This window comes from Chrysochloris asiatica, unplaced genomic scaffold (genome assembly GCF_000296735.1).
Source record: "Chrysochloris asiatica unplaced genomic scaffold, ChrAsi1.0 scaffold00138, whole genome shotgun sequence".
NCBI classification, from domain to species: Eukaryota; Metazoa; Chordata; class Mammalia; order Afrosoricida; family Chrysochloridae; genus Chrysochloris; species Chrysochloris asiatica.
The window spans coordinates 2,965,284-2,978,611 of record NW_006408656.1 but is presented as its reverse complement, the minus strand read 5'-3'; the positions used below and the strand labels follow the sequence as shown (position 1 = coordinate 2,978,611).

Below are 13,328 nucleotides of genomic sequence, written 5' to 3'. Positions count from 1 at the left end.
TGTAGGAGGGAGAGCACTCTTGGAGCTGGGTCTCTGGGAGCAGGAGTGGTGGGTGTTGAGGGGATGTGACAGCCTTTGGACAGCCTGTAGCTGAGCGCTGCCCTCTGGATCAGATAACCTGTCCTGCTCCTAAAAGGACTTTAGTCTTTGGCGCTGTCAGCCAAGCTCGTGGGGCAGTGAAGAGAAGGAGGAAGCACGGACAACGGCTGCCTGCTACCCACTTATGACTCATATCATGGAGGCAAGTGGGCCCTGTTTCCGTAGGAGAGAAGGGCTGGAAGGAAAGCCAGAGCACCGACCCTCGGAAGAAGGTGAGCCCCCCTGGGGGCGGTGGGAGGGGGCAGTTACAGAAAGCTTAGGTGGGGTTGGAGGTGAGGATGCATTGTTGAGAGAAACTTTCTACTATCTAGCTTCAACCCTTCCTGCTGACTTTGGAGATGAGGGAAGGCAGATCCTCATTTGCCCCAAATAGCCCAGCTGTAGAGAGAGACAAAAAGAGTTACTCAGAATTGTGGCCTTGCTTTACGTTTCTGATCCTTTATCCTCAAAGGGTAAATGAAGTAGTTTCCTGTTCCCTAGGTGCCCTGTTTTCAATAATGGTCCCCTCCCTCATCCCCTGCAAAAAGAACTTCTCCTTCTGATTGCCCTACCCATGTTACCAGATATGAACTGGTTGGGTGTGGGTGTTGCTGAGCAAACAGTTTACATTTCCTGAATAGAAGATGCCTCTGGGTCTACAAGAAACAGCCTAATCCTAATTCTTCTCCCTTAAGTGTGCCCTTTGACCCCTCCTCCTAGGAAGCACTGAGACGCACAAAGCCCCAGACTTGGTTCAATGGACTCGACACATGGAGGTGAGAAGCATCAGAGACCAGAGGTCAAGATGGACAGATCTTGGAGTGGAGGGAGTGAGGACCAGTTTGGAGATAAAGGCAACTTGTTTTTGAGTTCAAAGATGAGATTAGAATTAAGGATTAAGATGGAGGAATTTAGAACCCAGGTTCTCAAGGCAGGGACCAAAGTCAACCAGTAAACAGAGAATCTTTCTCTGTAAGTAAAAGTAGAGGTCAGGTGAGAGAGGCTGTGGGTCATTTCTAAGTAAGTGAGGGCTCAGAAATATAAAGTTGGTTGGATTTCAGGCCCAGGGAATGGAAACCTTGCACCCCTATCATTCCTGGGTCTTTGCTGTTGCCCTGGGGCTAAAAAGAGAGAAACTCTCTGAGCAGAAGCCATAGCTTATTCATCTTTATGCCATGGAATATGGTAGTACTGTGCCCAGCCCAGAAAATCTCAGTCAATGTTTGGGGAAGCAGAGGATGGCTGGCTGAACGAGGGGTGGTCGGCACTTCCTTGGCTTTGTCTTATAGGCTATGAAGACACAGTTGCTGGAGCAAGCTCAGGGACAGCTGATGGAGCTTTTGGATCGAGCCGTGTGGGAGGCTGTACAATCCTATCCGCCACAGGGTGGGCCCCTGCTCTCCATTCCTCCAAATTCCTTGAGCAAGTAAGAGTCTGAGGAGTCAGGAAGCTGGGGAATCACTGGCGTGGCCCCTCCAGCGTAAGGGTCATGATTCATAAATGTCATCTCATGTGCCCTTTGTCAGCCTTAGCAGTGAGTCTGACTTTAATCTCCCTTTTTTTCCCTTATTACCCCATGTTTATGACCCTGACCTCTACCTTCTGAGCCTTTCTCTGCCAGTGGTCACTTGCTCTATCATGGTACTGGCTCTGACCTTCTCCTATTACTTCTCCTATTACAATACATGGGAGCCTTTGACTCCCATGTATTGACCTTCTCCATGACCCTGCCCTCTGCCCACTGCCTTTTTCCTTTGGGTTGTGACCCAGTACAACCATCTCAATTCAGGACCAAGGAGTCAGCCGTTGGGAAACGGAAAGTTTTCATCATCCGCAAGTCCCTGCTTGAGTAAGTCAGGGGTAAAGATGGAATGGATAAAGAAGGGAAAGGAAGGGCTTCAGCCGGGGATCCAAGATATCTCATTTCTCATCCCCAGGTGTTAGGTGGTTTAAGAAAGGACTTGGAAAGGGTTTCTAAGGTTCACTTTCCCCAATTGCCCTGGGCATGACTATGGAAGAAAGCCCACCAGGAAGAGAATTGTATGGGCTGGCAAAGACTTTGAATAGATGCCCCAGCCACATCCTAGTCCTTGGCTGGAAGTTCCAAATCATTAGGCTCCATGCCCTCATGTATCTAGTGTCTGACACCCTTGAGGATCCTACTCACACTGACATGTGGGTCCCTGTCCCTCCAGTGAGCTGATGGAGGTGCAACATTTCCGCACCATTTACCACATGTTCATCGCCGGCCTATGTGTCTTCATCATCAGCACCCTGGCCATCGACTTCATTGATGAGGGCAGGTAGGCTCCCTTCCCACCTGGAGAGGCACACAGATCAGATCCAGGTCCCCTGGGTACCACTTGCCACTGGCCCTTTTGATTAGTGGGCACACATCAGCATCACTCAGACCTTCCAACAACATTGCCATCTGAAACTCACCTTGGAGTCCTTCTGAGGACACCCTGTTGTCTCTCAAGGGCTTCTCAATAGGGATCTTGTCTTGAGGTAGGGTCCCTCACAGAGCATCCCTACATAAGAGATGTGTCTCAGAGGACCTTGTTACTAAGATGGGGAAATAAATAAATTGTATACCCCTGGGGGGCCTATATTTGCATGTCTCCTACCTCACCCCATAGTAGGGCTTGTTGTTATGAGTTCAGATTCTGATTCACAGCAACCTTATAGCACAGACTACAACTGTTCCGTTGGGTTTCCTAGGTTGATATCTGTATGGCAGCAGATCACCAGGTCTTTTTTCCTGGGGAGCAACTAGTGGATTTGAACCACTGACCTTTTGGTTAGCAGCAGGGTGCTTTAACCATTTTGCCACCAGGGATCCTTATAGTAGGACTTAAGAAACAGTTCGAGGAAGAGGACCAGTGACCTACAGGGTTAGCATCAGCACTTCCTTTTGATAAAATATTTTTTTCTAATTGTAAATTGTATGAGTATGATGAATATAAAATCTCATAGCAAAAAGTTCAAGTATACATAAAATGACAATCTGTATTGATCACCCTTTTAATCTCAAACTGCTTCCTTGTTGTTAGGTGTCACTTAGTTGGTTCTGACTCATAGTGACCTTATGTACAACAGAATGAAACACTGCCTGGGCCTGTGTCATCCTCACAATCATTGTTAAGCTTGAGCTCATTGCTGCTGCAACTGTGCCAATCCATTTCATTGGGTGTCTTCCTCTTTTTCACTAACCCTCTACTTTACCAAGCACGATGTCCTTCTCCAAGGACAGGTCCCTCCTGATAATATGTCCGAAGTCTGAGAAATGAAGTATCGCCATCCTGGCTTCCAAGGAGCACTCTGCCTGTACTTCCAACACAGATTTGTGTGTTCTTTTGGTGGTCCATGGTACTTTGAGTATTCTCCTCCAACACTATAACTCAAATGTATTAATTCTTTCACAGTCTTCCTTATTCACTGTCCAACTTTCACATGCATATGAAGCTATTGAACATACCATGGCTTGGGTCAGGGCATCTTAGTCACAATTTTGAGAGTTTCCATCCTAACCATTTTCCATGTGTTCACATGGAACCAAAGATATGCATTTTGTAAGGTTTTTATATAAATAAGATAGTATACATTTGTCTTGCCATTTGTTTTCACCCACTAGCAACATATCTTAGAGATCTTTCCAAGTCAGCACAGAGAACTGTATTTCCACTATATTGGCTGCAGAAGATAGAAGCACCGTATTTTGTTCATCTGTTGCTATGTTGTTAGATGCCATAGAGTTGGCCAAGTCTCATGGCAACACTGATGGTTGTGGATCAGACAGCTTTATCCCTAGGGTTTTCATTGGCTGATTTTCAGATGTAAATAGGCATTTCTTCTTAGTGTGTCTTAATCTGGAAACTTGTCTGGAACCTGTGTAGCAGCATAGCACCACGTGGACCTCTACTGACTGGGTATGAGGTATATCGGCCAGGAATTGAATTCAGGCCTCACATGGAAGTCAATTCTACCACTGAATCACCATTTTGTTCATCTAGTTCTGTATGAGTAAACATTAAGGCTGTTTCCAATTTTTCACTGTTACAAACCATAGGCTCTTAACCTAAACAAACAAAAAAGTGGACAACCTGAACTCCATTGTTGTTGTTGTTAAGTGCCATTGAGTTTGTTCCTCAAACCTTGTATAGGGTTTCCAAGGAGTGGCTCAAACTGACCTAGAGTGAGTTTGAACCGCCGACCTTGTGGTTCAAACCGACCTAGAGTTCAATGCTTTATCCCACAATGCCACACTAGGATTTCTTGAACTCCATTAGCTCTAGTTTATAACTGCAGATACTCCAAAGTTACAAAACTAGCATAATCCAAGTTAAAAGTGAAATCATTCATATTCTAACACCTGTAGTATACAGAATACTGGACCTTTCTACAACACACAAAATTCCCAGAGGGATCTGAAGACACAGTCTTCTCAGGATACCTCAGTTTACCCTTGAAGGGCTCTGACTAAACAGGATAGAGACACGGATGGACTACATTTTTATCTGCTTTGTCTCACCTTCCCCCACTCTAAGGCTACTGCTGGAATTTGATCTACTCATCTTCAGCTTCGGACAGCTACCCTTGGCTCTGGTGACGTGGGTCCCCATGTTCCTGTCCACATTGCTGGTGCCCTACCAGGCCCTGCGGCTTTGGGCGAGACCCCGGGCTGGGGGCGTCTGGACCCTGGGGGCGGGCCTGGGCTGCACGCTGTTGGCCATCCACATCATGGTGCTCGGTGTCCTCCCAGTCCATGTGGCGGTGGAGCATCACCTCCCCCCGGCCTCTCGCTGTGTCCTAGTCTTCGAACAGGTAAGGGTTGAGCGAAAGGGGAATGGGCGGTGTCATTTCTTCAGAGGACGTTCCCGGAAAGAGGGGCGGAGTCCATTTGAGGAAGGGCACTTGAGGCAGCAGTGACAGGGGCGGAACTAGTTACAAGGCGCTGAGCCCGTTGCTAAGGACTTGCGGGAACCTACCAGTTCCAAGGAAATACAAATGAAATGGGCCTTGCCTATTTTTGTCCCCCTTTACCCTCACTCTTTCCAGCAGCTGTGTTTGTTGGACTATAAGGCAATCCAACAAAAATATTATTAATCATGAGATCTGGGCATATAGTTCTTACAGTCTGTCTCCCTCTCTCCTGTAAACCAGAGCACAGAGGGGTTAAATGATTTGCTCAAAGTCACACAGCAACTTGATCTGCCTTTCACTTCCGTATCAGGTACGACTCCTAATGAAAAGCTACTCATTCCTGAGAGAGGCTGTGCCTGGAGTCCTTAGAGGAGGTGAGCCCTTCAGCTGGCCCTGCTGTCCTCAGTCTTCTTGGCTGATTGAATGAAGTCTGCCTTTCTAAGTTCATCTTGTCCACTGGGCACAGTTCTGGCCGTCAGTTAGGCTCTGTAGGCCTCGTCCTTGGACATTCTCAGGACCAACCCTGTGAATGTTACGCAGGACTTTGGCACCTTCTATTAGGGAATCAGGATAGAAGGAGAAGGACAATGGTGGTGGAACTTGTGGACGTCAAATGAAGCCTCCACAGAAATGAGGGGCTCCTGAAACGGAAGCAAAAGAAGGGGTGTTAAAGGGACGCTTCAGCTTCTGCCCATACCCAGACTCTATATGGAGTCCTTCAGCCACTCTCCTCTACATCTCTGTCCTAGGCAGCTCTCCACTGCCCTTCCCAAACAACCCCCTCACCTCTGCCCTTTCGCCCTGCCCTCTCCACTGACCCACCCGTTCCACTCCCCCTGTCCAGGTGAGGAGATCAGGGCCCCCAGCTTCTCCAGCTACCTCTACTTCCTCTTCTGCCCTACACTCATCTACAGGGAGATTTATCCCAGGTAAGACCCTCCACCCCTTCCCCGAATGCCAGGCCCATGGGAGACCTTTCCCTTCTATGCTATGCTTCTTGAGGTCCTTGTCTCATCTGACACTGACTGCTTTCTCAGGAAGTATCCCATAATAAGGATGAGAAGTAAGTGTCAGGTGGTCTACCCTTCTCCTTGCTCAGCCTATGGTGGCACTGGGGTGATTGACTGTCCTGGTTTGTTCAAAACTGTCCCAGTTTTAGCACTGAAGATTATGTCCCAGGAAGCCTCTCTTTCAAAGCAAACTGGAATGGTTGGTCTCCCTAGTTGACACCCAACGTACAAATCCAGTTGTCATTTCTGTTATGAAAGGCCAAAGTACCCCACAACCCCAGATAATCCTTCCAGGCCTGAGCAATTGAGGGAGCTGGGGAGAGATGGCCCCAGAGCAGGGAACAAAATAAAAGGATGAGAAACATACTATCCTCATTGCTGCTGCAGGACACCTCACATCAGGTGGAATTATGTGGCCAAGAACTTTGCCCAGGTCAGAAGGTGGGGTAGAAGGGTGGACCACCGTTCATGGTGGCTAAGGATGTTTCTGGGAGTGAGGTGGGAAGGTCTGGGAGGAGCAAGGAGGGTGGTGTTAAGGGAAGAGGAGCCAGATATTGGGCTACAGGTCTAATTATAGGGTAAGGGAGCAGCTGTTGGTGCCCCTCACAAAGTTCTGTGTTACCCCGCTCCCTCTGTAGGCCCTGGGCTGCATATTATATGCCTGCTTCATCCTGAGCCGCCTTTGTGTTCCTGTCTTTGCTAACATGAGCCGGGAGCCCTTCAGCCCCCGTGCCCTGATGCTCTCTGTTCTGCATGCCACATTGCCAGGTAAGCCCAATAAAAGCAGGGCTGGAGAAGGCCTCTCCCTCAGGGAGGCTCATCAAGGAAGTCCTGCTTCACTCACTCTCTCCCTTTGATCAGTTTCAACATGGTCTCCCTCCAATTATTCATCCTCATTGCCTGCCATGATCTCAGTTCAAATTACCATACCCTCCACCTTTCCTCATCAGCCTCCTAACTTTTCTCCTTGCCACCCAAATCTTTCCTAACTTCCCTGACCCTATTGCCTGGGTGCATGTCCCAACACCAGATTAATCACTCCCCTGGTGTGGTGCTGTGGGTTAATGCACTGGACTGCAAAGTCGGTTTGAACTGTAAGGTTGGTGATCCAGCTCACCATCTGCTCCTTGGAAACGCTATACAGGGTCATTATAGGCCAGAACCAACTCGACAGCACTTAACAATAACACCATCTGTTTCAAAAACCCCAGTGATTCTATTTTGCAGGCACTTCCAGATTAGATTTGAATCCTTGGTCTGGCACTCTCCTCACATAGGCCCAGACTATCATCTCAGCCTAACCAACTCATCCCCCCGATTCCCTGAAAGACATGCACTTTCATGCCTCCAGGCCTTTGTTCATACTTGTCCCTCAGATTGGAATGCCTTTCCCCATTTTCTATCCATGCAATTCAGCTTCTCCTTGGAGGCTCATGACCGAAATACCCCCTTCTCTAGTACACACTCTTTCCTTTAGCCCTCATCTACCATGACCCATTTCTTGCTCTGCATTCCCAAGGACATCAATGACCACAGTACTCAACTCTATTATATTTGACCCTGATGTGTGGTTGGACATAGCTCTCTCCTTCCTCTTATAACCACTCTGTAAAAGCCCAATGGCCAGGGTCTTTGAGATTCACCTCTGTATCTGAAGCATCTGCCAAATAAATGTTTATGAGCAAATGGATGAATTAATGAATACATGAATTAGTGAATTCACAGCAAATGATTGCTATGAGATGGGTCCCTGGTTGCTGGGTGGAGGCGCCTCACAGCCACATCAGAGCTGCTTGTACAGTCCAGTAGGCCAACCTGACCTGCAGCTCTTTGCCCCAACCTGCTAGGCATCTTCATGCTGCTGCTCATCTTCTTTGCCTTCCTCCATTGCTGGCTCAATGCCTTCGCAGAGATGTTGCGATTTGGAGACAGAATGTTCTACCGGGTGAGGCCTGGGCCTTGGACAGTGGAGTGCTGGAGGCAGGGATTTGGGAAGAATGGTGCCTAGGTCTATAGTTAAGTCAACTGTCCGTCAATCTCCCACAATGAGACATTTGCTCCTTCTGTGTGTGGTAATAATGCCACCAGGCAGGATCAATGCATCTATGTGGATTGTATTAGGACTCTTTTTATTCTGAGCCTCAGCTGACTAGAAGGAAGACAGGGACCCCAGATCCTGAGGAAGGTGTTGAGAGGGTGGCCCTTCTGGGAGAACGTTAGGGCGGAGTGCAGGCAGAGGGAGCAGGGACAAGAAGATGCACCTGGAAAGAGACAGGCCCTGATGCTCATTCTTCCCTTCCCATCCCACTCCTTCTCCAGGACTGGTGGAACTCAACATCCTTCTCCAACTACTACCGCACTTGGAATGTGGTAGTGCATGACTGGCTGTACAGCTATGTATATCAGGATGGGCTGTGGGTATGGACTCCACACACTCCCTCAGCTGCCACTTCCTTCTCACCCCCTGCACCTCCTACCTTTTACAGAGTAAAGATCCCTTTGACTTCCATCTGCCCCTATTCTATCCAACCCAATGGGCAGAAAGTCCTCATTATCTAGCTTCTTTCCCTCCTTATCCTTAATTCTGCTCCTTCCTCAGGGCATTTCCCCCCCTCCTTTGTCTTCTAAAGGAGCCCTGGTTCCACAGTGAATTAAATATTGGGCTGCTAACTGAAAGGTCAGCAGTTCAAACCTATCAGCTGCTCTGTGGAAGAAAGATGTTCCCATAAAGATTTACAATCTTGAAAACCCTAAAGAGCAGTTCTACTCTGTCTTTATGGGGTCACTATGAGTCAGAACACACTCCATGGCAGTGGGTTTATTTAGTTAGTTAACTTTTCTAAGGGGCATGCATATAGCAATTTTCACATAGCGATGGTTTCCACATACATTACTCTGCACAGTAACCCTCGGAACTACTCTAATAATCCCCATTTAAAAATTGCAAATAAAGCATAGTGGGTTAGTAAAATAGTCTTAAATACAACTGACTCTAATCCTTCTACCTTCACATCCCATATTCTTTCCATTGTGCCATACTCCATCCTGGCTTCTTTAAAGAGGAGGTTCTCTGAAAAAGGATGTAAGGGAGAGTTAACTGTCCCCTCCTCTCACCCTTGCCAGCTCATTGGTGGCCGGGCACGAAAGGCAGCCATGTTTGGTGTGTTCCTGGTGTCCGCGATAGTCCATGAGTACATTTTCTGCTTCGTCCTGGGATTCTTCTACCCTGTCATGCTGATGCTCTTCCTGGTCTTTGGAGGTGAGTTTGGCCTCTGCGTGGCAGTGTAGGGGAGCCATCTAAAAAGAGGAAGCCTAGGCCCTGATTCTGGAGATCTCACACACCTGGGACAGGAGGGAAGGCTGCTGAGTATGAGAACTGGAGTGAGGAGGGACTTGGGAGTAGAGGGCAGGAATCATTGGGAGGCAGCTGGGGACATCCTGGAGGATGTGGGAGAAGGTTTTCTGGTTGGAAGGAGACAAAGGGAGAAAAATCAGTAGGTACAGTATGAGATACAGATATTAAAATCTAAACTGAAGAATCCTGATTTTACATGAGTCACTTGAAATCCCCATGGGTTTCTGGTACTGGGTTCCAGATCTTTCCTTACATGGACTTCCTGTTCCATCTCTTCCCTTCTGAGATGGGAGGGAAGCCAGGGAGATAAGACAAAAGTACCAGGAGCTGGGGTGACCGCTTGTTCCCTATTGTTCCAGGGCTGCTGAACTTCATGATGCATGACCAGCACACGGGCCCAGCATGGAACGTGCTAATGTGGACCCTGCTCTTTCTGGGCCAGGGCATCCAGGTCAGCCTTTACTGCCAGGAGTGGTATGCACGGCGGCATTGCCCCCTGCCACAGGTGAGAGACCACGATGATGCCAGGCCCCTCACCCAACTTCCCATCCAAAAGGCTATACTTCCCCTTCCCAACATCAGCTCCCTACTGCTCCCCACTGCTCCTCAATTCAACAGCCATGGTCTGGCACCAGGGTAAGCCCTAGAGTGGGGGTAATGGGCTCCCATGTCTTGGATGTATTTGGTGGGTACCGGGAGGGACCTCATTCACAACCACCCACCTCCCTCTGCACAGACAACCTTCTGGGGACTGGTGACACCTCGATCTTGGTCCTGCCATACCTAGAGGTCAGGGCACCCTCATTGCCCAGATGACCCCACCAAGTTCTTCTCTGCCTGCAAAGCCTGGGACCAGGGGCTCCTCTGTGTGCACTTTCAGACCTGGCTGTGTATCAAGGGGACCTGGAATACATGACCCCAACTAAGAGATTCCAGGGACCTATAGGCAGCTGAGCCCCCATCCCATGGACTAGGCATAAAGCACTCCCACCCCATGGCTGTGCAGATTTCAGGAGACTTGAGGAGCCTAACAGACTTGGTGAATATGGGGGCTCTTGGAGGGATTTGGGCCATCAAGGTTCTAGAAGGGTTAGTTTTTTGACTCTGTGTTTGTTCCTTTCCATAAATAAACTTTGTTTCCTTTTTTATTCATTAATTTCCTCATTCATTCATTTATTGAAGGCCCTTTTGTGACAGCCACTACTGAGAAGCTGTATTTATGAATGCAAGACTTTTATGGTGAGAGGGAATAGGAGTCTTGGCTAACAACCTACCTTGCCTTCTCCCAAAAACCTGGCCTCACCCACTTTCCCACCTCTGTTGCTGTTGTACACAGTCCAGTGGATTCTGAGTCGTACTGACCCTCTAGGACAGAAGAAAACTGCCCCAGAGGGTCTCCAAGGCTGTAATGGAAGCAGACTGCCACATCTTTGTCCTTCAAAGTAGCTGGTGGATTCAAACTACTAACCTTTCAGTTAGCAGCTGCGTGCTTAACCATTCTGCCACCAGTCCTCCTTCTTCCATCTATGCTACTCCTTTCCCAGTTCACATTCCAAACCCCTTTAGTCCTTTGCTCCTGGCAGCCTCTAGCACATTTTGTGATGGCACATTGTTGAAACAAAGACCTGCTTTCTTTCAACAGATCCATGAGAGAAACCTCTTATTGAAGACCTTAGACAAGTCTTTTCATTTCCTAAGCTTCAGTTTCCACAGTCATAAAGTGGACATAAAAATCAGAAGTGTCCTGCCTGTATGGAGACAGAAGGTTAAAAGATTGTTCCAGAAAACCACTGTCACTGTAAGGAAAAGGCCATCTTGAGTCTCTCTACACAGATTTCCCCTTAAGCTGGTGCTGGGGACATCTGGATCAGAAAAGGGGAACATTAGCCCCAGGGGAACTTAGAACCAAAGAGTCAGGGTCCCTAAGAAAGAAATGAGGGCACTTGCTCTCTCAAAGGATTACCCAGAGGGAAAATAAGGAAGGCTGCAGCAAATACCTCCAGTGTGAAATCAACATAGGAAACTACCAATAAGGATGAGCAAAAGGAATAAGTCCAGGTTTCCTCCAACCCTTGCCTGAGCTGTAATCCCACCTCTTTTCATTCTTCCAGGTCTGAGTCCTCATTCCAGGCTTCAATCTTACTTTCTTGTTCACTCCTGGAGGCAGTTTCTGCTGGACCTTGAGTCCTTAGGTTCCCTGGTTCTTCTACTTGTTCTCCCTTCTACCTCTGAGAAACAAAGGTTGATTCACACATTATTTGGGCCACAACCTGGACTAGTCCCAATTGAGTGGTCAGGGGATCTGTAGAAATTATTGAAAGGCAAGGGTAGGGTGCCCAGCACTGCAATGTGACAGCCTGAGAAGCATGGCTTTGGGAGGGGCAGGATTCTAACACTTGAGCTATGTCACACTGTAGGATAAGCACTGAACCACAAGGTCGGTTTGAATTGCAAGATCGGCTGTTCAAACTCATCAGCCGCTCCTCAGAAACCTATATACAGGGCCGCTATGAGTCAGAACCGATTCAGCTGCATTTAACACCAACAATAAACATAAACTCAGTGACATTTTATAGGTGTAAATGGTATTGTTCTCTACATTTCAATTTCTGGTTGTTCATTGCTAGCATATTAAAGTATAATCGATTTTTGTATCTTTACCTTGTATCCTACAACTTTGTTGTATTAGATTCCTAGGGTTGATATACCAACGTACCACAAAATGTGATGCCTAAAATAACAGAAGCATAGTATTTCATTGTTTTGGAAGTCAGAAGTCCAAACTCAAGATGCTGACAGAGTCAGTCATACTCCTCTTGAAGGCAGTAGGGAAGAATTCTCCCTTGCCTCCTCTTAGCTTCTGGTGATGCCTGGCAAGCCTTGGCTTTTTTTTTGCTTGTAGCTGCTCATTTCAGCCTCTGTTTCTGTTATCATACGATCCTTTTCCCTGGATGTGTATGTGTCTCTGTGTTTCCTCTCCACTTTTTACAAGAACATCAGCATAGTGGATTACAAGCTGGGCTTGTAAACCACAAGGTCAGCAGTTCAAATCTACCAGTCACTCCATGAGAGAAAGATGAGACTTTCTGCTCCTGTAAACATAGCCTCAGAAACCCTGCTCAGGATTGCCATGAGTCGGAACTGACTAGGTGGCACACAGCCACCACCATCATGCAATGAAGTACCAAACTTAGCAGAGAAGTAGATAATGCCTTGGGAGGGATGAATGATGTCAGAATTGGTAAAAAGGTTGGAGAGAGGGGATATAGCTGACCCTCCACCTCTTAGGAATCAGTCTTGCACCTCCTCACTGAACTTACAAGCAGGAAAGAGAATCATTATCAGTCTTGTTGATGCTGATAATGATTCTCTTTCCTGCTTGTAAGTTCAGTGAGGAGGTCTCATGCTGCCACTATGCCATTTTCAACAAAAGTAGATAAAGAATTATAAGGAAAGAAAATTAGAGAACAAAATTCCCCATGAACAGAGATGCAAAAATTCTTAACAAAATTGGTAACTAGAAACTAATGATATATACAAAGGATAATCTGAGGGGTCGTCAAAAAGTTCATGGGAAAACTGAATGGAAAGATAGTGGAATTATTCCATGTACTTTTTGAAGTCCCTTTATATATCATGACCAAGTGGGCAATGCAAGATTGATTTGACATTTGAACATAAGCCATTGTAATTCACATATTTAAAGTGACAGTTTCTACTTAAAACCAAACGGCCACCACTCGTCTGTCAGTTTGTTGTACTGTGGTGGCTTGTGAGTTTATGTGATTCTGAAAGCTATGCCACCAGTATTTCAAATACCAGCAGGGTCACCCATGGTGGACAGGTTTCAGATGAGCTTCCAGATGAAGACAGATGAACCAAGAGTGATGAACTACTTCCAAATATTTAGTCGCTGAAAACCTTATGAATAGCAGAGAAATACTGTCAGATACAGTGCTGGA

General features: G+C 47.2%; 1 protein-coding gene across 1 annotated transcript; it reads left to right on the top strand.

Annotated features, from left to right (window-relative positions):
• The first annotated feature begins 235 nt into the window (after positions 1-235).
• SOAT2 (sterol O-acyltransferase 2) lies at positions 236-10,153 on the top strand. Its single transcript, XM_006870125.1, has 15 exons — positions 236-371; positions 799-854; positions 1,368-1,504; positions 1,868-1,927; positions 2,274-2,381; positions 4,626-4,902; positions 5,312-5,375; positions 5,846-5,930; positions 6,399-6,444; positions 6,650-6,779; positions 7,859-7,956; positions 8,331-8,429; positions 9,135-9,270; positions 9,726-9,871; positions 10,103-10,153. Exons 1-15 carry the CDS (start codon positions 236-238, stop codon positions 10,151-10,153), a joined length of 1,629 nt encoding a protein of 542 aa, XP_006870187.1.
• Positions 10,154-13,328: the final 3,175 nt, after the last annotated feature.

Bases quoted from the DNA above. Each gene is read 5' to 3' on its own strand.
- SOAT2 (XM_006870125.1), top strand. From the start codon at position 236: ATGGAGGCAAGTGGGCCCTGTTTCCGTAGGAGAGAAGGGCTGGAAGGA. The intron at 1,505-1,867 runs GTAAGAGTCTGA...ATCTCAATTCAG, and splicing joins CCTCCAAATTCCTTGAGCAA to GACCAAGGAGTCAGCCGTTG. The intron at 1,928-2,273 runs GTAAGTCAGGGG...CTGTCCCTCCAG, and splicing joins ATCCGCAAGTCCCTGCTTGA to TGAGCTGATGGAGGTGCAAC.